At 39.0% G+C, this 23,593-nt stretch overlaps 1 protein-coding gene across 1 annotated transcript in view; it reads right to left on the bottom strand.

Annotated features, from left to right (window-relative positions):
- Positions 1 to 12,350: 12,350 nt before the first annotated feature.
- KLHL4 (kelch like family member 4) overlaps positions 12,351 to 23,593 on the bottom strand; it is a 114,935-nt gene continuing 103,692 nt past the window's right edge. The window contains exons 10-11 of the mRNA XM_074323668.2: positions 15,565 to 15,736; positions 12,351 to 13,817 (exon numbers count right to left, since the gene is read on the bottom strand). Coding sequence (XP_074179769.1) covers positions 13,758 to 13,817; positions 15,565 to 15,736 — 232 coding nt within the window. The 3' untranslated portion in view covers positions 12,351 to 13,757. The remainder of the gene's footprint in view (positions 13,818 to 15,564; positions 15,737 to 23,593) is intronic.

Genomic DNA, 23,593 nt, shown 5'->3' with positions numbered 1-23,593 from the left:
GATTCTTTCTTTGTCGTTGATTTTAGACAGCTTCAATACAATGTGCCTTGGAGAAGGACTGTTGGAGTGAGGTAATTAGGTGTTCTATTTGCTTCTTGGATTCGAGGATCCAGTTCTGTCCCCAATTTGGGAAGTTCTCATTGACGATTTGTTTGAATATATTGTCAGTTCCCTTCTCTCTTTCTTCTCCTTCTGTTGTGCCTATTATTCTTATATTGCTCTTTCTAATGGAGTCAGAAAGTTCTTGTAGAGTTCTTTCATTTCTGTTAAGTCTCAAATCTTTCTTCTTCCATCTGTGTCATTTCCAGGTTTCTATCTTCGATGTCACTGATTCTTTCTTCCACTGGTCAACTCTACTACCTAAGGTGGTTATTTCATTCTTGATTTCTTCTATTGAGTTCTTAATCTCCAGAAATTCTATTTGGATCTTTTTTAAAATTTCAATCTCTTTCCTAAAATGCTCATGTTTTTCTTTGATTGTGTTTCTGAGTTCATTAAACTGCCTTTCTGTGTTTTCTTGCAGCTCGTTGAATTTTTTCAGAACTGCTATCTTGAATTCTCTGTCATTTAACTCACATATTTCCATATCTTTAAGTTCCTTTTCTGGAGACTTTTCACTTTCTTTCTGAGCTGTCTTGCTGCCTTGGTTATTCATGACAATTACTGATTTATTATTTCTCTTCCTAGACATCTACAGGAGTTGCTTCTGCAACAGGTTGATAGGAAGAGGTCTTTCTTTTGTTTTCCAGTATTTGTCGGTAGAATGTTTTATTTTCTCTCCGGCTGCAGCCGTTTTATCTCTCTCACACGGTAGTGCTATGTTTTCTCTGCACTATTCCAGCTTCTCACACAGTTGGGGGCATTTCCTGGGAGACGGTCTTCTCCTCTGTTAATAGTTTGCCTGGGTCACAGGGCGCAGTGTCCCGGTGGGTATGCGGAGAGCTTTTGAAGTTCCACGTCCTTCCTGCACCAGATTCAGAGCCCGTATGTTTCAGCTGTTCTGTTTACTCCTGGAGGGATCCGCCCAGATAGGTGGGGACAGGGGCGGGGTGAGTTGTGAGAGGTGGCCCAGAGCAATGGCGGTGACCACCACCACACCCGGTCCTGCTTCCACAGCTCCCTCCACTTTGCTGGAACTAGTTGCGCTGTGAATGTGTGTCTGCGTTCCAGAGTTCTCAGAACAGCAAATATTCTGTTCTTTTGATCTGACACTGCTACTGTTTCGCTTCTAGCACTGGGCAGGTGGGGGTGGGGCGAGTTTTGGGAGGGTAGGGAGGGGGCGGCTAGTCTCAGTGCCTAAGGCTTCAGTTCTCTGCTCGGTAGTGAGGGCTTAAACCACCGTTTTCAGCCTCCTTCCCTCAGTCTTTTCCCCGAGGTCTCTGCCGTGCGTGTTCGGTTCAGCTCTATTATATGCTGTCCCCTCAGCCCTGTGGGCCATAAGAGGAGCCCTAGCAGTCTGAGTTCTTCCCTCTCCCGCCGTAGTTTTGGGATGCAGCGAGCTCGGAGCACTGAGCTAGGTCTACGTCCTGGCCCGCGCAGCTCTGTCTCTGCACTTCTCTGTTATCGCCTCCCCCGCTGGCAGGATTCCCCCTCCTGTAGGTGAATTCAGTAGTTGGCCTTTTCGTCTTGCCTGTCTGCTGTGCACGGAGTCCTTTGTGGAGTTATTGTTGTTCGATTAGTTGTAAATTCCAGTGGAGCTTTATAGCGGCTCACCTCACGCCACCATTTTGATGACAACACGTTGAGTTTTTTAAGAACTGCAATCTTGGATTTTCTGTCATTTAAATCACCTATTTTCTTATCTTTAAGTTCATTTTCTGGAGACTTTTCATTTTCTTTTTGAGCGGACTTTTTCCCTTGTTATCCATGCTAATTAATTAATTATTATTTCTGGTTCTAGGCATCTACGTATAATCAGTGTTTTAAAATGATTGCTTCTAGTTTATTTAGTTCCATTTCTGGAAATTTCTCTTGTTCTATTTGGAACATGTTTTTTTGTTTGTTTTGTTTTTTCCTCTTTCTGGCTGCTGCTCCGTGTTTACTTCTATGTATTAGGTAGATCTCCTATGTCTCTCAAGCTTTGCTGGGTGGCCTTATGTAGTATGTATCCTGGGTACTCAAATTGAGCAATAGCCCTAATCTCTTATTGTGTGCTCCAGGAGTGACCTTTGTGTGTTGTGTGTGTTCTCCTGTTGTAGTTGAGCCTTGATTTCTTTTAGCACTTCAGTGAGTGGGATTGGCTCCCAGGCTAACTGGCTGCACCCACAGTGTATGGGCTGCTGTTGGGTATGTGGGGGTGCCCATCCCTCAGAAGAGGCTTTGCCTCTGTGAGCTCTTGTGCCTGTTGTGATCCCCCTTTGGGTTTGCCACCTGTGAGGCTAACCAGTTTGTGCTCTGGTGTGGCTTGAAGCTGTCCTCTGGGTGTGTTATTTCTGGTCTCTTTTGGGAGTGGCTCCTGTGCAGGGCAATTTCAGCCTTACCCATTACCCGCCACAGCTACCTGTTAGGTGCTTTAAATCTATATGTCATTTGCTGCTGCTTGTGCTGAACCCGGAGGCATGAGGGGTGGCTTTTCTTGAACTGGGTCTGGCTGCGACCAATAGTGGTCCTGAGGCAGCTTCACAAAAGGCCGATGTGTCAGCAGCCTGTAAGGCCCAGCCATTGAAAGAAGTTTCTTTGGTTTATATGCTGGGCTGGTGTTGAGGGTACCCTTGGTGGTGCAGCACTAGCTGGTGGGGTGGAGTTCAAGAGAGTCATGAGTTATGACCAGTGGTTTTTAAAACATTAATGCAGATTCAGTTCTTATATCAGAGTCCAACCTGTGACCACCTTGTCCAGCACCCGGAGAACACTGTAGCCAGCCACCACCTCAGGCTCTCGAGTGGCCACAGTGCAGTTTTTGAGTCACTATCCACCACCAAAATCTCCCCAGGTCATTGTGGATAGTCTGCTGCTTTAAGAAACCTCCTCTGTGGCTTGTGGGTGTGGGGCTGGCTGCCCAGGCACCGAAAGTGCCCCTGGCAATACAGCTCCTGGTGGGCGGGATGGGTTTCCAGGGAGCTAAGGAGTGTGGTCAGTGGTTTCTACAAATTTAGTGTGGTCTCAGCTTCCACACCAGTGCTGGGCCCAGGACCATCCCACAAAAATTCCTCAAGAACATTATAGCCATCCACTTCCCATCTCAGGACTGCCATGCCACCATTGTGGCACAGGTCTTGGCTTAATGCCCTCCAGCAAACCTTTCCCCGCCCTCCCCTCACCCATTCTCGGGCTGCCACAGGCCCTCTGTCTGCTTTAATCTGCAGTCTGTGAGGTGGGGCTGGCACCCTGGCAGTCCAGTGTTTCCTGGATGATGTAGCAACAGCTGTGTGGAGGGCGGGGACCCAGGGCACTAGCAAGGCAGTGTACACTTGCAGATTTCATCAGACCAATGTGATCCCAGACTTGGCCCTTTGAGGGAGGGCTTAATCCTGAAAAGATGGTGCCTTCCTATAGACCACACCTGTGTCAGGCTTCACACAGGGACAACAGGCTCCTGTCCCTCCAGCTCCCACACCAAATGCACTCAATTCAGTCCTTCCTCACATGTCTCTGGGCTTCCTGACTGCCACCCCCTCCACCAGAGACCAGGTGAGTGCCCTCCAGCAAGCAAGTCCCTGTGCCGACTCTATAAGAGGTAATCTGGCTTTTCAGCTGCCATCCACCCCACCAGGAAAGGCAGACAGAGTTCTCACTGATTTTCACTGCCAGATGTCATGGGAATTCCTCTTTCTGGCACAGGACCTCTGGGCTGGGGAACCCAGCATGGGGCTGGGGGGACCCTCCCTCTTCAGGGGGTCCCTCTGCCACTGAGGTGTCTCTCCCAGTGTTCAACCTCTCTATGTGTGTTTGAAGTCAGCCCATTTCATGTCTCCACCTCTCCTACCAGTCTCAATATGGCCTCTTCTTTATGTCCTTCGTTATAGTGGTTCTGTTCAGCTAGTGTTTAGATGATTCTTAAGGTTGATTGTTCTATAATTTATTTGCAATTTTGGCATGATCCTGGGATGCAGTAGGCATAGCATTTACTCAATCTGCCATCTTGAATCCCTCTCCACAATAATCTTGAGAGGTCTTTACTATTGTTATTCTCATTTTACAGATAAAAAAATTAAGGCTTGGAAATGTTAAGGAACTGTTTAAGGCAGCATTTGCACACAGACTGCCTGACATCGGAACCTAAGCTCTTAAGTACTATGTCTTTGGTTTGAAGAAATGCAAGTATCTAAATCTGGGATAGGCAAACTACAGACCACAGGCAGCATACCAAATACAGCTTACTCTCTATATTTGTATATGCCACGAGTTAAGAATTTTTTTCACATTTTTAAGAGGTTCAAAGGAAATCAAAAGAATAACACCATTTTGTGATATGCAAAAAATATTTAAAATTGAAATTTCAGTGTCCATAAATTAAGTGATATTGGAACAAAGCCACAGGCATTCATTTACATATTGTCTATGGTTGTTTGCATGCTACAACAGCAGAGTTGTATAGTTGCTACAGAGAAAATAGGGCCAGTTAAACTTAAAATATTTGCCATCTGGCCCTTCATAGGAAATGTTTGCCAACTCCTGATCTAGTTACCTGTCCTCAATTTGGACAACATCTCCATTTTATACATTTTTATGGGTGTCTCTTAAGAAAATAGCATGTGGGAGACTAAGAAAATATAAATTTATCAAACAGTGAGAAGACTATGGAGTGACAGAATTTGCTACTTCTTTTGGTGCTGTTAACAAACTACTAATGTGATGACTAAAATACAGAGAAAAATGGTCGGATAACACCATCTACTGAGAAAATCTGAGATTACAGAGGTGACAAAACTAGTTTTTCTCAATTTTTTGTATGCATCAGCATTACCTGGATTCTTGGTTTGAAATATAATTTTCAAGATCACATTTCTCATATATTTTGATAGAGTGGGTCTGGAGTGCAGCCCAGGAGTACGTATTTTAAGCAAACAACCTAAGTCATTCTGATGCAGGTGATCCTTGGACCTTTTTTAGAAACTGTTTAAAATAAAGCTCAGGGGCAGCTGGATGGCTTAGTTGGTTAAGAGTGCGAGCTCTGAACAACAGGGTTGACGGTTTGATTCCCACATGGCCAGTGAGCTGCGCCATCCACAACTATATTAAAGACAAAGAGCTGCCGCTGAGCTTCCGGAGGGGTGGTGGGATGGCTCAGTTGGTTAGAGTGCAAGCTCTCAACAACAACATTGCCAGTTCAATTCCCACATGGGATGATGGTGGGCTGTGCCCCCTGCAACTAAAGACTGAAAATGGCAATTGGACTTGCAGCTGAGCTGTGTCCTCCACAACTAGATTGAAGGACAATGACTTGGAACTGACAGGCCCTGGAGAAACACACTGTCCCTGATATTTCCCAATAAAATTTATAAAAAGTAAAATTAAAAAATAAAATAAAATAAAGCTCATACCTGGGAGAAACAATAGATGCATGTCCTTTTACATTGCCTCATTTTAAAAAAAATCTTACTGGGGACAGTGTGTTTCTCCAAGGCCCATCACCTCCAAGTAGTTGTCCTTAAATATAGTTGTGGAGGGTGCAACCCGCCATCCCACGTGGGAATTGAACCGGCAACCTTGTTGTTCAGAGCTCACACTCTAACAAACTGAGCCATCTGGCCACCCCCCCGGAAGCTCAGTGGCAGATCATTTTCTTCAATCTAGTTGTGGAGGGCGCAGCTCACTGGCCCATGTGGGAATGGAACCGGCAACTCTGTTCAGAGCTTGTGCTCTAACCAACTGAGCCATCTGGCCACCCTACATTTCCCCCTTTTTTTATGTATTTAGTCCACACAAGTCAATATTGTTGTGTGTTCAGCAATGAACTTGGTGGAGAAATAATGCAATGATGTGATGTACTGGTTAGAAAGAGGGAGGCCTCAGACTTCACTCCAGTCATATTGGTCCCAATGAAAGAGGGCGTATGCAACAGCTGTCTGCAGGGGGAAAAGTAATTGCTACTACCCAAACTGAGAGTTAGGAGCCTGAAGCCTGGTACCTGTGCTAAGCCAAGAACCGGAGGACAGGGTCAGGTAATTTAGATGAGAACGGTGGGATTGGTGATGTGGGTAGGAAAAGGGAATCTGATGAATTCTCCTAAAAGGTGGTATACAAGGTTGGACAATTAATTTTGTGAACTCATCCTAGAAAAAGTGCTACATACCTCATTGCTGAATATGACTATGGTCACCTTCGAAGTACTCCCCTTGGGAAGCTATGCACTAATGCCAGTGTCTGGTCCACGCTTCAAAGCAATTTTGGAACTCTTTTTCTGGAATGGCCATCAGAGCTGTCATCGTATTACTATTGATGTCCTGAATGTCATCAAAATGTCTTCTTTTCAATATTTCCTTTATCTCCAGGTAAAGAAAGAAGTAATTGGGCACCAGATCAGGTGAATAGGGAGGGTATTCCAATACAGTTATTTGTTTACTGGCTAAAAACTCCCTCACAGACAGTGCCGTGTGAGCTGGTGCATTATTGTGATGCAAGAGCCATGAATTGATGGTGAAAAGTTCAGGTCGTCTAACTTTTTCATGCAGCTTTCTCAGCACTTCCAAATAGTAAACTTGGTTAACTATTTGTGCAGTTGGTACAAATTCATAATGAATAATCCCTCTGATATAAAAAAAGTTTAGCAACATCATTGCAACAAATTCTCAAACTTAATTATTATGTTGACTCAGGGGTATAGAATTGTGATCTGAAGGTACCCCAAAGGCACCATGAAGTTCTTGTTGGAATCAATTGCAACAGTTTGCTCTTAGCTTCCAGTGTACTGTTAGTGTACTGCAAGGCTCTGTATGTCTGTACACACCTGTGTGTGTGTGTGTGTGTGTGTGTGTGTGTGCATCCGTGCTTCTTCCTATGTTAGGATTACCACACAGTGGAGAGGAGAAGCTGGTTAGGAAGTGAGAGAAGGTAGCAGCAAAGTTATTTAGGTATTAGTAGTAGTGGTTCTGCTAACTTTTCAATGTGATGGAATTTAGGATGTATGACACTTTTGAGGTAGATACTACCATATTTCCCCGAAAATAAGACCTAGCCAGATCATCAGTCCTAATGCGTTTTTTGAAGCAAAAATTAATATAAGACCCGGTATTAGATTAGATTAGATTAGACCTGGTCTTATATATATTAAAATAAGACTGGTATTATGTTATATTATATTATATTATGTTATGTTATATTATATTACATTATAGACCTGGTCTTATATTAAAATAAGACCAGGTCTTATATTAATTTTTGCTCCATAAGACGCATTAGAGCTGATGGTCTGGTTAGGTCTTATTTTCAGGGAAGCACAGTATTATTAAAGTCACAAATTACTGATAAAGAAGGCATTTTGAGTTTATTCTTGTATATGGAGTAAGAATGTGGTCCAATTTCGTTTTTTTACATGTATCTGTCCAGTTTTTACAGCACCATTTATTGAATAGACTGTCTTTGCCCCATTGCATATTTTTGCTTCCTTTGACATAGATTAATTGACCATATAGATGTGGGTCTATTTCTGGGCTCTCTATTCTGTTCCACTGATCTCTGTGTCTGTTTTTATGCCACTACCATGCTGTTTTGATTCCAGCCTTGTAGTATAGTTTGATATCAGGTAGCATGATACCTCCAGTTTTGTTCTTCTTTCTCTCTTTTTGTTGTTGTTGCCTGTGCTTTGGTGTCATATCTAAGTAATCATTGCCAAATCCAACGTCATGAAACTTTTCTCCTACATTTTCTACTAAGAGTTTTAAACTTTACCTCTTATGTTTAAATCTTTGATCCAGTTTGAGTTAATTTTTCCGTATGGTGTAAGATAAGGATCCAGCTTCACTTTTTGCATTTTCATCCATTATTGAAAGTGAGGTATTGAAGTCTCCCACTATTAATATAAAACTGTGTATTTCCCCTTCAATTCTGTCAGTGTTCACATCATATATTTTAGATCTCTGATGTTTTTTGCATTGATATTTATCAGGAATATTGGCCTGTAGTTTTCTTTTCTTGTGTTGTCCTTATCTGGCTTTGGTATCAGGGTAGTGCTGCCCTCATCAAATGAGTTTGGGAGTGTTCCTTCCTTCTTACTAGAGTCCTTGCCTGCCCTGTGCTGAGTTGGGTTGAAAGCCTGAGATAGGGTAGTCAGCTTGGCACTGGGCTTTCCTTGACCCTTGAGTTCATGGTTGTTTCCCTGGAGCCTGGGTTGCGGACTTTAATTGGGAGCCTGAGGCCACAGGAGCAACCCAGGGCAGCAGGAACCAGCCCATGCTGTAGTATGCTGGGAACCTACTGGAGACCACTGGGGGCCTTTTGCCATGGGAGCTGCCTGGGGCCATGGGAGCTGGCTGGTGCTGGGGTAAGCTGGGAGCCAAGATCCATAGAAGCCCATCAGGAACCTGGTGCTAAGGGAGTCAACTATCACCATGGTGGGCGGGGATCTTGGGACCACTGGAGCTGCCTGGGAATCATGGGAGCCAGCAAGTGCTAGAGTGGATTGGGGGCCTCGGTTCATGGGAGCACTCTCTACAGAATCACTTGTGGCTACGAGTCACCCAGAACTGCTGGAGCTAGTCAGTTCTCTGGTGGTCCAGAAGCCTGAGTTTGTAGGTGCCTTCTGAGAACCTGGAGCAGAAAAACCTGCCTGGAGCCATATAAGCTGCCTTGGGCTACTAGAGTTGGCAGGCACCAGTGTGAGATGAAGGCTTGGCTTCCTGGGAGCCTGCTGGAAGTCTGGTGATATGGAAGCCAGGTGCCAGGATGATCTGAGGGCCTGGATTTGAGGGGGCCTGATGAGAGCTCAGTACTGCAGACACCACCTGGTGTAGCAGGAGTCACCTCGTTTCACCCAAGTTGGCAAGTTCAGGGGTGAGATGGGGGCCTAGATTCAAAGGGTCCCACCTGGTACCTGGTGCCAAAGATATCACCTGTGGTGATTAGAACCAGTGGGTTCCAGGGTGAGCTAAGGGCCTGAGTTCCAGGGAGCCCACTGAGCGCCTGGTGTTAGGAGCCACCAGGGGCCATGGGCGTGTCCTAAGGCCTCTGGAGCTGTCAAGTGCCTGGGTGCAATAAGAGCCTCAGTTCCCACGAGCCCACCAGGAGACCTGTGGTAGAAGAGGCCTAAAACCATGGGAGGTGCCAGGAATGCTGGAGTAGGCAGGCACCAGGGTGAGCCGGAAGCTTGGGTTTGTGGTAGCCTGCTGGGAGCCCTGTCATGAAATCTGTTAGGGACACAGAGTAGGCAGCTGCTAAAGTGAACTTGTCCCTGGCTTTACAGGAGCCCACAGGAACTTTGGGTCAAGGACCCCACTTCGAGCCACCAGAGCCAGCAGGCACCAGAGTGAAATGGGTGCCTGGGTTCCTGGGATCCCTTGGGGAGCCTGGTGCCATGATGTCCACCGGGGGCTACTTAGAGTAGGCAAATGAGGAAGGGAACAAGGGCCTTGCTTCTTGGGAACCTGAGGAGTCCTGCCGTGGGAGCTGCCTGAGGTTGTGCAAGTTGCCTTAGGCCGCTAGATAGAGGAGGCAGGTACTGGGTGAGGCGGCTCTGGGTTCATGGGCTCCGCTGGGAACATGGTGCGAAGAAAGCTGTTTGGGGCTGCTGGAGCCAACAAATACCAGGGTGCTGGGTTCCCAGGAACCTGCAGAGAGCCACTTAGGATTATAGGAGTCTGCCTGGTGCTCGCCTGGGTCTGCTCTGGGGTCCACGGAAAGTTAGGTTCTCACTTTACTCTCCTCCCACTGGGAATGTGCCTCCAACTTGGGCTGCTTGGACTTGGTGTAAAGGTAATGAGGTAGTGTAAATTTATTTTTCATGCTCTCCTCAATGTGTCCTTTCTTATTTCTGTGTTTTACCCACATGATATAATCGTGAACCGATTTTTTGTACATGGATAGTTGTTCAAATTGATGTTGGGAGGGATGGAGAGGAACAAGCGGTAGAAATTCCTATGTTGCCATTTGGCCGACATCACTCTCCTAAAATATCTAATTTTCTTTTTAGGCCTATTTTAAAATAAGACTAGTTGTGCTCTTATGCCAGAACCTACATGTGACCCAATTCTGTTAATTCTAATTAGTTGTGATCCAGATAGGAGTATTTAACCACTCAGATAGAGACTGAATATGGCATATGGAACTGGGCTGTTTGTATGAGCATCTCCATGACCTTAGATGAAACATGAACTTGTCAAATCCACCTGGTCTTTGTAGAGGAGTGGTCATCAAATTCTGATTCTCTATCACCTGGAATATAATCTAAATTATGTAGACTTGGGTTTATTGATATTTCATTAATTCAGCCCTAATGTATGTATCACTAGGGCCTAAGACACAGTAGATCCTTAATAAATGTGTCACAGGGATACTATTTTGAAGAATATTAATGTGCTTTCATCTTTTAACATTTACTCATGTACCAGATTTCCAATATTAATGTACTTTTATCTTTTGATATTTACTCATGTATGAAATTTCCCATATTTTGCTAGATGTGTTCATTGCTCATTGTTTGAGTATTCCATGCACATGCACACAGTGGAGAGGATTAGGATAACAGGAATGCAATAAAAGAAAAAAAAAGAGGATGTCAATAGTAAACTTTTAGCATGTCAAAGAGGATTACTTTCTTCGTCTGTAGCAGGCAATACTCTTAAAAAACAAATATTGTCAAGAGAGTAAAAAAATGCTATAAACACTTTATTTAATGTTTCCTTTGACATATGGAGAGCCAGGTTGGTGAAATAGGAAGTTCATGTGGTGTCTTCCACAGACTAGAGAGGAGATACTGCTTTCATCACTCAGGTTGTGGCTTAGAGGGGGATATGCTATAAAGGAAGTCCATGATGAGGAGGACAGTAACTGGAAAACCAGTCACTCTACTTTTATCTTTTGATATTTACTCGTGTATGAAATTTCCCATATTTTGCTAGATGTGTCCATCTAGCAAACTGAGTAAAAGTGTTTTATGTGTTTTTTTTTTCTTTCCCTGGACAAAGATCTTAGGGTAGGACTCTTGTTAGAGAGCTTAAAGAAAGGGAAGATCTGAAATCAGAAGAATTTTAGTTCTATCCCCTCTAGGAGGAGACTTTGTTTCAGTGTTTCCTCCATATCACAATGGGGCAGCAACCACATGTGAGTCAAATTGACGAAAGTTAGGCTGGGAGGGAAACCAAGTTTAGTGCCCCAGAGTCTTCTGCAGCTTCTGTGTGGTATAGCAGGTATTTATAAGTTCCTTCATGCCCTTTGGGAATACAGGGAAGTTAGCTGATGGTGTTGTCTGGCAAGTCATCATGATAGAGGCTGAGGGCAGCAAACTGGGGAACCTTGAGCAAGGACAGTAATTACAAGAAAAAAAAAATCAAGAACAAACATTTTCTTTCCAGTCGGAGTATAGTGTATAAACATGTCAGCCCTCATGCTTGTTGAAAGAATATATAAATTAGTAACTCCCTTTCTTATTAACTTAAACCAGCCTGATAGGTCATGTTCACTATGCCATAGGAACAAGGAGCCTGCCCCTATAACGACTTTCCCTAGCTAGGTTTAACTGAGGTAAGCAGTTATGTTTTAGTGCCTCTGCACTAAAAAAAGAGCAACAGCTCTGCAGCTGTCCATTCTGATGGCCCAGATCTGCTCAGATTTTGGCAGTCCAGCTAGGCCATTGTGGCCTGAGCACAGTTTTCAAATGCAGCTATGCAGCAGTAGCCCTGGGCAACATACTACATATCTATTTTACTAATCAACAGCAAATAAAAATGAAACAAGCCCAACTGAACCATCAAGAAGATGGTATTCAATCTCCACTTGCCTGAGCGGCATTACTCTGGACATCTTGCCTTGATGTCCCTATTGGTGCCGTCTGGCTGTGACTGAAACATTGGCAAACTGGGCTGCGATAGGTCCTTTGATTTTTACTTTCCCTACTGGCTCACACTCCATTTTAACTTGACAGGCCAAGCTGTGCTCTGGGGATAAAAGTTTATGTAACTCTTCTACATTGATTTGGATAAGGTATGAATTCAAAGATCCAACAGAGCTATGTGTGTGCGTGTGTGTGTGTGTGTGAGTGTGTCTTTTATTTTTTCATAGCATATCTATGTCTCCATCTTTACCCCTAGAACTCAAGATGTCAATAGCTCTCTGTTTAGAATTAAAGACAATTGCAGGGGTAAGGAACAAAGGAAGGCAATTATATTTTTATATTTAAATACGGTGTTTTAGCTGTTTGGATAAAAATATTAAAAAGTCATTTCAAACTGCATTTGACATAATTTAAAGCCACACTCTTTATAACCAGAGGAAATAGATTTTATTTAAATTCAATTTGTCAAAGTACAAATATCTTTGTACAACTTATGTTGCTCTTTTTTTTTTTTAAACTCAAAAAGTAGTGGTACATTTTATAAGTGTTTCTCTGGATTTTACTTGTTGGTTTCACATACTACAATACAAAGCTTGTTTAAAAGAACATATTGCAGAAATTCTAAAATTGTACATTACTTTTAAAGTTACTTTCATAAAGAAGTTTTTTTTTTAACATTTTACCTTAAATATTTTTATAATGTGATAATGGAAGTAAAAATTTAAAGGTAAAATACTACCCAACTATCCATTTTGTTGTTTTTTAATTCAAAAATGTTTATTGTAGTGCATATATCCTTAACATTTTCTGATGTATGAATATAACATTAACAGAGAAGCGTGTATTAGTACATAAAAGATAATTACAGAATTTATCATGGATTGAATATTTTTGTGTTTCCAAGTGTAATATTGTAGAACATCTCAATTTTACTGCACTTTAAAAATTGTTTTTGAAAATTTGTTAAACTTAATGATAGATATTGACAGAGTTCACAGAAATGTTTGAGGAGAATATTACTTTCTATACAAGTGAGGCCCTGAAATTTTAAAGCTAAGGTCACAGTTTACATCAATATGATAAACATTCATTGTTTTATTATATGGATTATGTATATGAAATGACCAGTAATATTTTGATGGTAACAAATCTAACAAGACAACATGTTAAGTAATACCACATTTATGTGTATGCTTTGGAAGATGGTACTTTAAAAGTGTAAGCTTGTGAAAATTTTAACATACTGTGATAATCACAACAAATTATGTCAATGAGTTTTTGTTTTCCCTCAACACAGTAAAAGCTTTCTTCTTGATAAATGTGAGGTATCATTTAGCTATTTGAGACATTTTTTTTGAATAAGAGAATGATGTCTTACTGAAAATCAGACTTTATATTTTAAGCTTTAGATGTTCTGTTTTATATTAGTTATGTTCCACATAATAGAGTACCTTTTTTTTTAAGAAATAGAAAATGTTTTTAACTTCTCAGACTCTTAACAATTAACAATTCTTCTATAACCTCTCATATCTTGGCCATTATCAATTTCTTGTAAACATTTTAAAGTAATGAGGCTAAACTTAGACTAGTGGACTTCCATTTATATTATCAGCTGTAACAACATATAAACTTAACTCTTATAGGTAACGTTTGTTTAGAAACTTGTTTTGGCTTCACAAATTAGAACAATTATAACTACATATTAAAATAACAGAAGAATTTTCATGTTTGATTACTAACTGAAGGAAATAACAGTTTTCTTCTTCTTCTCTTCTTCCTACTCCATTTTTAAAAAAAATATCCAGTTTCCTTCCCTTTGATAAAGATAGCTTTATGGTAACTTCAACACCACAACACATGCACCAGCTCTTCCCATGTTAACAGGAACTTCCTAACACAGAAAACAACAACAAAACAAACAAAATACAAACAAGAAAAGTAATGAAGTTTGAATGAACTCTCTGTTTAGCATAATATAGCATGTTGGAGTTGATGCAGTCTTTAGCTATCTTGGTCTAATCTACATCTCACATAAAGACAAGGGAAAATGTAGCCCAGAAAACAGTCCAGTGTGATAGAAAAAATATAATCTTTAAAATGATGTAGATCTGAGTTTGAGGAGCAGGTGATAATGAGTAAGTTCCACCTCTCTGGTAATTTCTCACTTGAAAAATTACAGCTAATAATACTTCAAGAATAAGTTAGAATTAACTGACAATGAATGAAAATAACTTGGCATATAGTAGTTATTTTTTCACTTTTTTTCCTTTTTATTTTTCAATTGCAGTTGACATTCAATTTTATTTTATACTAGTTTCAAGTGTACCGCATAGTGGTTAGACATTTATATAACTTAAGTGTTCCGGTAAGTCTAATGCCCACCTGCCTCCATACATGTTATCACAACATTATTGACTATATTCCCTATGCTGTACTTTATATCTCTGTGACTACTCATTTTATAACTACCAATGACATACAGTAGTTATAATTCCATTATTTGTTAGTTCTGTTTTACTCTCTCCAACATTACACAATAAAACAGTGAAAATCCAGGAATAGAATCTAGGTCTCTTAGGTACTAGTTTACATTTTTCAGAAAAGTAAATTTCACCGGCTCAGACAAATATTTTGATTATTGTAGTTCACCTAACTCCTTGTTTGCTAAAATGTTTTCTTCCATTTCTAGCTGGTCTTAAGTATTGATAAAGTAAAGAGCTATCTACATGGCAGAATTTAAGTGATTCCAAGGGTCTTAGTAAATCAAATTGTTGAAGGAGATGGAAACCCATTATCAGCTGTCAATATATTAACACATTTATTTAGAACAGTAACCAGCTCACTAGGTAGAAAATAGAGCAGCATGAAATCAGTATAAGGGAAGGTGACGTTGGATACCAGATACAAGGTTTTCCTGTTTGTGTAAATGGTGAAGAGTTAATCAGACTTCATGTTTTTATTAATCCATTATGTAACTAGCAAAACACCACTAGACATTTTGGAATAAATATAGCACTGTCACTGGAAAAAACTGTCAGGCACATCAATTTTGCTTTGCATCCCCTAGATGTGCTTTCAGTGCCCCTTCTGTACTCTCCTTGTAATTCCTTCTGTTAGATGCCCAGCACTCTTGAGTTTGTTTAATTCCAGTCTCTTACTGAGCATTAATTTTCTTAAATGACTGATTGAGTTAAGACTGTCACAGTTTATACAATCTCTACGAGGAAGGGACTGAAAGACTTTTCTCCTGGGCATCAGCTGAGAAAATGGGGCAGATATGGGTGGACAAGGACATTGCTCCTTGGTTCTCAAGTTATAATACATACATATAAAGTTGGGCAGAAAGTAAGGCTCTTGAATTATTGAACCTGACTCACTTTTCTGTCAAATGAATGATCCATGCAGTCAAGAGATGGTTCTATCCCCTTTCATTTAAGTACTGATGGATCCTGCTAATAATCACTTAAGATCAACTAGTAATTTCATATAGCATAGATAAAGCACGTACTATAAATTTCACTAAGAAAATCTGGTTAGGCCCTAAAGGGTAAGAGAATGGAATTAATTCCAAACGTATATTAAAAAATATTTTATTAAAACCTGAAATATACCAATTTGAGTACTTTTAATAAGAGTACCTGTTTCCATTCATCTTTCTGTGCATCATATGACTCAACAGTGTTCAAATAAGCATGTCCATCATATCCTCCAACCACAAAGAGCTTGTCTCCTAGGGCACACACAGCAACAGCATCACGAGGAACACTCAGAGGCGCCACAGTTGACCATGAATCATTTTTTGGATCATACCTTAAAGAGTTTAGGAATACAATTGAGAGGAGAAGTCCAATAGTATTAACATTGAAATAATAAGCATTGATAAGATGTATACTTGTCTAATAGAAGGAATTAAAAATACCTTATAAATAATCAAGTGTAGTGTGACTAATAAATGTAAAAGGTAAATACATGACAAAATTCTTTTCAGCCACCAGAGGACACTCAAAGCATGTCAAAAATATATCTCCTTTCTAAAACACCATGCATTTCTTTGCTCAGTACTGAGATTCCCCATGAGGAAATCTCACATATTAACATCTTAATGTTTTGTGGAAAATGCACCGTCTCTCATTTAGTATGCTGGGTGGAGAGCCTTCATTTTTCTCTTATTCTCTGTTTATCAAAATTATACATCAGATGCCTAATCCTGTTTATATGAGAGCATGCATTTTTTAAGTAAATCTGAATTACCTTTTAGTTTTAGAAAATGTAGTGCACTGGTTTTTAATACTATTTGCTATTAGAGTGACCATAGTCTTATCCTATATTTTGCCCCTGTGAGAGTTCCTATTTATCTTCACAAGAGCCTTGGATTATTTCCCCCATTTTAATCTGAATTTAATTCCTTATCCCCAAACTTTTCTGTCACCAAACAAAAGAGAATTCAGGAAGTGATATTAATTAAAATCTGCATCAATAATTCTTTCCTAAAATTTGAGACTATGATTTTAAAATACATAATACTAAAATCTAAAAGAGGTGAACAATAAAAGAAAACTCATATAGTTATACATGGAAATTATCTCTGATTTCTGTTGGCCTATTTGTAAAATCCAAATAAATATAATCATTTTACAAAAGAGACATTAATTCATTACTTTTTACTAATGTCCTTTATTTCTTCTACCCCTCTTATTTCTGTTTTTATATCTTTAGTCATATTCTAAATTATCTGATCCAAGCTCCCATGTGAAATTAACCTTACATCCAGTAACATTTTTAATAATATCTGAGATCAGCAATAATTAAGACAATATGAATATCCAGTAAATATTGTTTAGTGTCATGGACTATTTCACCTTAAATTCTGATGTTATAATAAAACCCAGAACCAGAAAATTCATATCTATATCTTTAACTAAACTGAATATTCAACACAATTACTATTGTTAATTGAGACTGCACTCAGTAACAGAGTACACACATGTATGAATGGTGAACCAAGGCTCATAGAAGGATTCCCTTACTTATTTGCAAACCAAACCCAAGGCTGTTATGCATGGGCATGATAATTAATGCTCAAAAATATGGCTAATGTTCATATTATCTGGATAATGCTTGATTAAAAAGAGGGTTTTGGGGAATGTTGAATCTTTTGAAGAAAAAAATTGGTAATATGGTTACCATCTGTAAAGACACAGGAGCAGTTATTAAATAAAGAGTAAGTTACCATATGCCTTTCAAATTAAAATAGCATCACATCTCTTTTTGTTTCACTTTTGTTTTTCTATCTCTCCTCCTTACTTTATTTTTTTTTAATTTTCCAATTACATTTGATAGTCACTCTTATTTTATATTAATTTCAGGTGTACAGAATGGTGGTTAGACATTCATATAATTTATGAAGTGATTCCCCCCAATTAGTCTACTACCCAACTGGCACTAGACATAGAAATTACAATATTGTTTGACCATATTCCCGATGCTGGGTTTAACATCTTCGTGACTATTTTGTAACTACCAATTTGTACTTCTTAATCCCTTCACCTTTCTTGCCCAGCCCCCCAAAACCCTAATCTAGCAACCCTGTTTGTTTTCTATATCTATGAGTCTGTTTGTTTTGTTTCTTCATTTATTTTGTTCTTTAGATTTCACATATAAGTGAAATCATACGGTATTTATCTTTCTCTGTCTGACTTATTTCATGTAGCATAATACCATCTAAGTCCATCCATGTTGTTGCAAATGGTAGCATTTCATTCTTTTTTATGGCCAAGTAATATCCCATTGTATATATGTACCACCTCTTCTTTATCTAATTGTCGATTGATGGGCACTTAGGTTGCTTCCATATCTTGGCTATTGTGAATAATGCTGCAATGAACAAAAGGTGCATATATCTTTTCAAGTTAGTGTCTTGTATTTCTTCGGCTAAATACCCAGAGGTGGAATGGCTGAGTCATAAGGTAGTTCTAATTTTAATTTTATGGGGAAACTCCATACTGTTTTCCATACTGGCTGCAACTATTTGCAATCCTACCAACAGTACACGAGGGTTCCTTTTTCTCCACATCCTCGCCAACACTTTTTTTCAATTTTTTTTACATTCATTATTATTTTACATTAATTTCAGGTCTACATCACAGTGGTTAGACATTTGTGTAATTTAAGAAGTGATCCCCTTAACTAGTCTAGTACCCACCTGGCACTATACATAGCTATTACCATATTATTGACTATATTCCCTATGCTTTACTTGACATCCTGGTGACTATTTTGTAACTACCAATTTGTACTTCTTAATCCCCTCACCTTTTTCACCCGATAGCACAACCCCCCTCCCATCTCTCACCCCAACAAATCTAGTACCCATCTAACACTATACAGTTATTACAATATTATTGACTATAGTCCTTGTGCTATACCCTACATCCCCATGACTACTTTGTAACAACCAATTTGTACTTCTTAATCCCTTCCCCTTTTCATCCACCTCCAATCCCTCCCATCTGGCAGCCATTAAAATGTTCTCTGTTATCTATGAGTGTTTCTGTTTTGTTTGTTTTGTTCTTTAGATTCCACATATAAGTGAAATCAATTTGCATCTGTCTTTCTCTGTCTTACATACCCCACTCAGCATAGTACCCGCTATGCCCATCCATGCCATCACAGATGGCAACAACCCATTCCCTTCCATGGCCGAGCTATATTCCATTGTATATATGTACCACCTCCTCTTTATTCATTCATGGACACCCAGGCTGCCTCCACATGTTGGCCATCGTAAACAATGGTGCAATGAACATATGGATGCAAACATCCCCTCAATGTAGCATTTTGGGTTTCTTTGAATAAATACCCAGAAGTGGGATTACTGGATCTTTCTTTGTCTCATGTTATAGCCTGTGTTTTAAAGTCTATTTTGTCTGGTATAAGTATTGCTTCCCCAGCTTTTTCCCCCCCCCATTTTCATGAAATAACTTCTTCCATCCCTTAACTTTCAGTCTGTGTGTGTTTTTCAATCTGAAGTGAGTCTCTTGTAGGCAGCTTTCATAACGGTTCTCTTATCCGTTCAGCCACACTATGTTTTGATTGAAGAATTTAATTTGTTTACATTGAAAGTAATAGTTGATAGACACATAGTTATTGCCATTTTATTATTTATATTTTTTATCTTTTTTTTAATCTTAAAGAAGTCCCTCTAACTTTCCTTTGTCGTGACGAACTTCTTTAGTTTTTTCTTCCCTGGGAAACTCTATCTGTTCTTTGATTCTAAATGATAGACTTTTTGGGTAGTCTTGGTTGTAGATCCTCGCTTTCTTTTGCTGTGAATATTTCCTGCCAATCCCTTCTGGCTTGCAGAGTTTCTGTTGAGAGATCAGCTAACAATCTTACAGGAGCTCCCTTGTAAGTTACTAGTTGCTTTGTTCTTGCTGCTTTTAGGATTCTCTTTGTCTTTAACCTTTGTCATTTTAGTTACAATGTCTCTTGGTGTGGGCCTGTTTTGGTTCATCTTGTTTGGGACTCTCTGCACTTCCTGGACTTGTATGTCTATTTACTTCACCAGGTTATGAAAGTTTTCAGTCATTATTTATTCAAATAGGTTCTCAATCCCATGCTTTCTCATTTTTCCTTCCAGTATCCCTATGATGCAAATGTGTTACTCTTGATATCATCGCTGAGGTCTCTTAAACTATCCTCATTTTTAAAAAAATTATTTTTTTCCTTTTGCTGTTCCAATTGGGTATTTTCTTCTACTTTGTTCTCCAAATCACTGACCTGATATTCTGCTTCAACTAATCTTCTGTTGATTCCTTTATGGTATTCTTCATTTCCATTATTGTATGCTACATATCTGACTTTTAAAAAAATGTTTCTGTGTCCTTCTTTATGCTTACTATCTCTTCGTTGAAGTTCTCAGTAAGTTCCTTAAGCATCCTTATAATCATTGTTTTGAACTCTGCTTCTGGTAGATTACTTGCCTCCATTTTATTTAATTCATTTGTTTTCTAATTTTGGCTGCCTCACCGTGTTTGTTTCTACATCTCCCCATCTTGGCAGGGTGGCCTTATGTAGTAGGTATATTGTGGGGCCCAGTGTTGCAGTATCCCTGGTAACCTGACCTGGGTGTTACAGGAGTGCCCCTTGTGTGGGTTGTGTGCTTTCCTGTTGTAGTTGAGCCTTGAATGCTGTTGGAAAGTTTTGGGGTAGAATTGACCCTCAGTCTTACTGGCTATAAAAGTTGGCCATGCTCACAGCATATGAGCTCCTTGTGGGAGCTGACACCATGGAGTGGGATTTGCCCCAGTGGGCTCTGGAACCTGCCACAACCACCCTTTAGATGTGCCATACGTGGTGCTATTTTATGTATTCTAGATTTTTTTTTCCTTATGCAATGGGTACTTTAAAATAAATTAAATTTGATGTATTGGTTAGTAAAATTATATAGGCTTCAAGTGTACAATTCTATCATACATCATCTGTATATTGCATTGTGTGTTCACCACCAAGTCAAATTTCCTACCATCACCATATATTTGACCCGGTATATCCTCTTCTACCTCTCCCTCTCCCCACTTTCCCTCTGGTAACCACTAAACTGTTGTCAGTACCTATGAGTTTTTGTTTGTCTTTTTCATTTGTTGCTTTGTTTTATTTTATTTTTATTTTTTTTTGTTTTTGTTTCTTGTGTTTTGTTTTGTTTTTATATTCCACATATGAGTGAGATCATATGGTTCTAAATGTTTTCTGTCTGACTTATTTCACTTAGCAGATAATGTCAAGATTCATCCATGTGGTTGCAAATGACAGTATTTCATCCTTTGTTATGGCTGAGTAGTATTCCATTGTGCATGTGAGCCACATCTTCTTTATACAATCGTCTGTTGAAGGACACTCTGGTTGTTTCCATGCCTTGGCCACTGTGAATAATACTGCCTAGGAATAAACTTAACAAAGGATGTGAAGGACCTATAGATTGAAAAACTGTAAGACGTTAGAAGACACACACACAAAAAATATGGGAAAAAATTCCATGTTCATGGATTGGAAGAATCAGCATAGTTTAAATGGCCATATTACCCAAGGCTATGTATGGATTTTAATATAATCTCTATCAAAATCTCAATGGCATTTTTTAAAAAAGAAATAGAACAAAAATTCATCGGATTTGTATGTAATCATAAAAGACCCCAAATAGCAATAGCAATCCTGAGAAAAAAGAACAAGACTGGTGGTATCACACTCCCTGACTTCAAATTATACTACAAAGCCACAATAATCAAAACAGCATGGTATTGGTAGAAAAACAGACACACAGATCAATGGAACAGAATTGAGAATCCAGAAATAAACCCACATGTATATGGGCAGCTAATTTTCAACAAAAGAGCAAAAAACATACAATGGAGAAAAGAAAACCTCTTCAATAAAATTGGAAAGCCACTGCAAAAGAATGAAACTAGACTGCTGTTTGTCACCATATACAAAAAATTGACTCAAAATGGATTAAAGACCTAAATATAATGTCTTGTATTTTTTCAGTCTATAGGTCCTTCACATCCTTTGTTGAATTTATTACTAGGCAGTCTTATTCATGGTGGCCAAGACATGGAAACAACCAAAGTGTCTTTTGGATAGATGATTGGATAAAGCATGTGTAGTACATGTAACAACACAGTGAAAAGGCAACCCCCAGAATGAGAGACTCGATTAACAAATTATGTATCTGACAAGGGATTAATATATGGACTACATAAAGAACTCCTATGACTCAAAACAACAAAAAGATACGAAACCCAATTAAAAATGAGCAAAAGACTTGAATAGACATTTCTTTAAAGAAAATATACAAATGTACAAATGGCCAATAACATATGTCAAGATGCTCAATGTCACTAATTATTAGGGAAGTTCAAATTACAACCACAAGGGGATATCACTTCAAATTCATTGGGATAGCTATTAAAAACAGAACAAAACAAAACAAAACTGAACAAAACAAAACAAAAATCAGAAAATAACAAGTGTTGGTGAAGATGTGCAATAATTGGAACTCTTGTTTTGTTGGAGGGAATAAAAAATGTCGCAGCCTCAATGGGAAAAAAAAGTATGGAGGTTCCTCAAAAATGTAAAACTATAGTTACTGTATGATAAAGCAATTCCACTTTTGTGTGTATACACAAAAGAATTGAAAACAGAGTTTCAAACATTTGCACAACTATGTTTATAGCAGCATTATTCACAGTATCCAAAAGGTGGAAGCAACCTAATTGTCCACTGATGAATGAATGGAAAAACAAAACGTGGCACATACATATAATATGATATTCTTCAGCTTTAAAAATGAAAGGGAATTCTGACACATGGTATAACATGGATGAACCTTGAAGAATTGTGCTAAGTAACATAAGCCAGTCACCAAAGGATAACTACTTATGACTTCAGTTTTATCACATGCCTAGAATTGTCAGATTTATAGACAAAAAGTTAAATGGTGGTTGCCAGTAGTTTAAGTGAAGGAGGAATGGGGATTTATTATTTAATGTGTATGGAATTTTATTAGGTTGGTGCAAAAGTAATTGCGGTTTAAAAGGTTAAAAATAATTGCAAAAACAGCAATTACTTTTGCACCAACCTAATAGTTTGAAGAGATGAAAAAAGTTCTGGAGATAAATGATGGTGATGTTTTCACAACAATGTGAATGTACTTAACGCCACTGGATTGTACTCTTTATAATGGTAAAAATGGCAAATTATATGTCATGAAATTTTGCCACACTAAGTAAATAATCTGGCATGATGAAGAGGTGGTCAGTAATTACCTTGCTAACTATCAGTGGAACTATTGTGGATAATCTCAGTGTCACATATGTTTGGCTGTACTATAGTATATATATGAGGCATTGCTTGACCTTATTTACATTTTGCATAATGTTAAAATATGTTTGCACCTCTTAAGAACTGATCTCAGGAAAAGCATTTCAAATATACACTGAGTAGCAGGGAGCTGGTTACTTAAGATTAAACTTAAAAAAATTAAAACTACCACAAATCAATTATTAGGTAATTAGAAACAAAGCATTATCCATTATGATTCAGTGGTATCCTTCTCAGAAGAAGAATATTGATATCTCTTCCTTTAGTCTCTTCTTCCTACATGTATCCTATATATCACTGCTAAATCAATTTCCCCCAAATGACTATAATGGCAGTTCCCCCAAATTTAATTGTCCCTTTGCCTACAAGATAAAATGTAGGCTATCCAACAATCTAGTACTTAATTGTGCTTTGAATTGGCCTTCTAAATCACGTTTCAACATATAGTCTCTGCTCTTGTCTACAAAGCTTTCTCCTTTACATCCATAGTTTTGGTTGTGCTTTTTCTTACACCTGAAATCCCCTCCATTCTTTTTTATGAGTACAAATTCTACGTACTCCATGAATTTCTCTTGAGGACACCATCCCATACTGATGTTGGCTTTCTGAATTCTGATAACCGCATTGACTGTACGTTTGTCATTTGTTCTTAAGTTAATATCATTTTGATATTATGTATATTTTTTGTATTGTGAAGGACATGAATGGTATAACTATAAAGTTATATGACTTCTTTTAACAAACATCATACTTTATTCATCTAAATGAATGTCTGCCATTCAAAGAAGT

The sequence above is a fragment of the Rhinolophus sinicus genome, chromosome 18, assembly GCF_057876585.1.
Source record: "Rhinolophus sinicus isolate RSI-liver-muscle chromosome 18, RSI-T2T, whole genome shotgun sequence".
Classification (NCBI taxonomy): domain Eukaryota; kingdom Metazoa; phylum Chordata; class Mammalia; order Chiroptera; family Rhinolophidae; genus Rhinolophus; species Rhinolophus sinicus.
The sequence above is the reverse complement of the archived record's forward strand: the minus strand, read 5'-3'. Positions and strand labels throughout refer to the sequence as shown.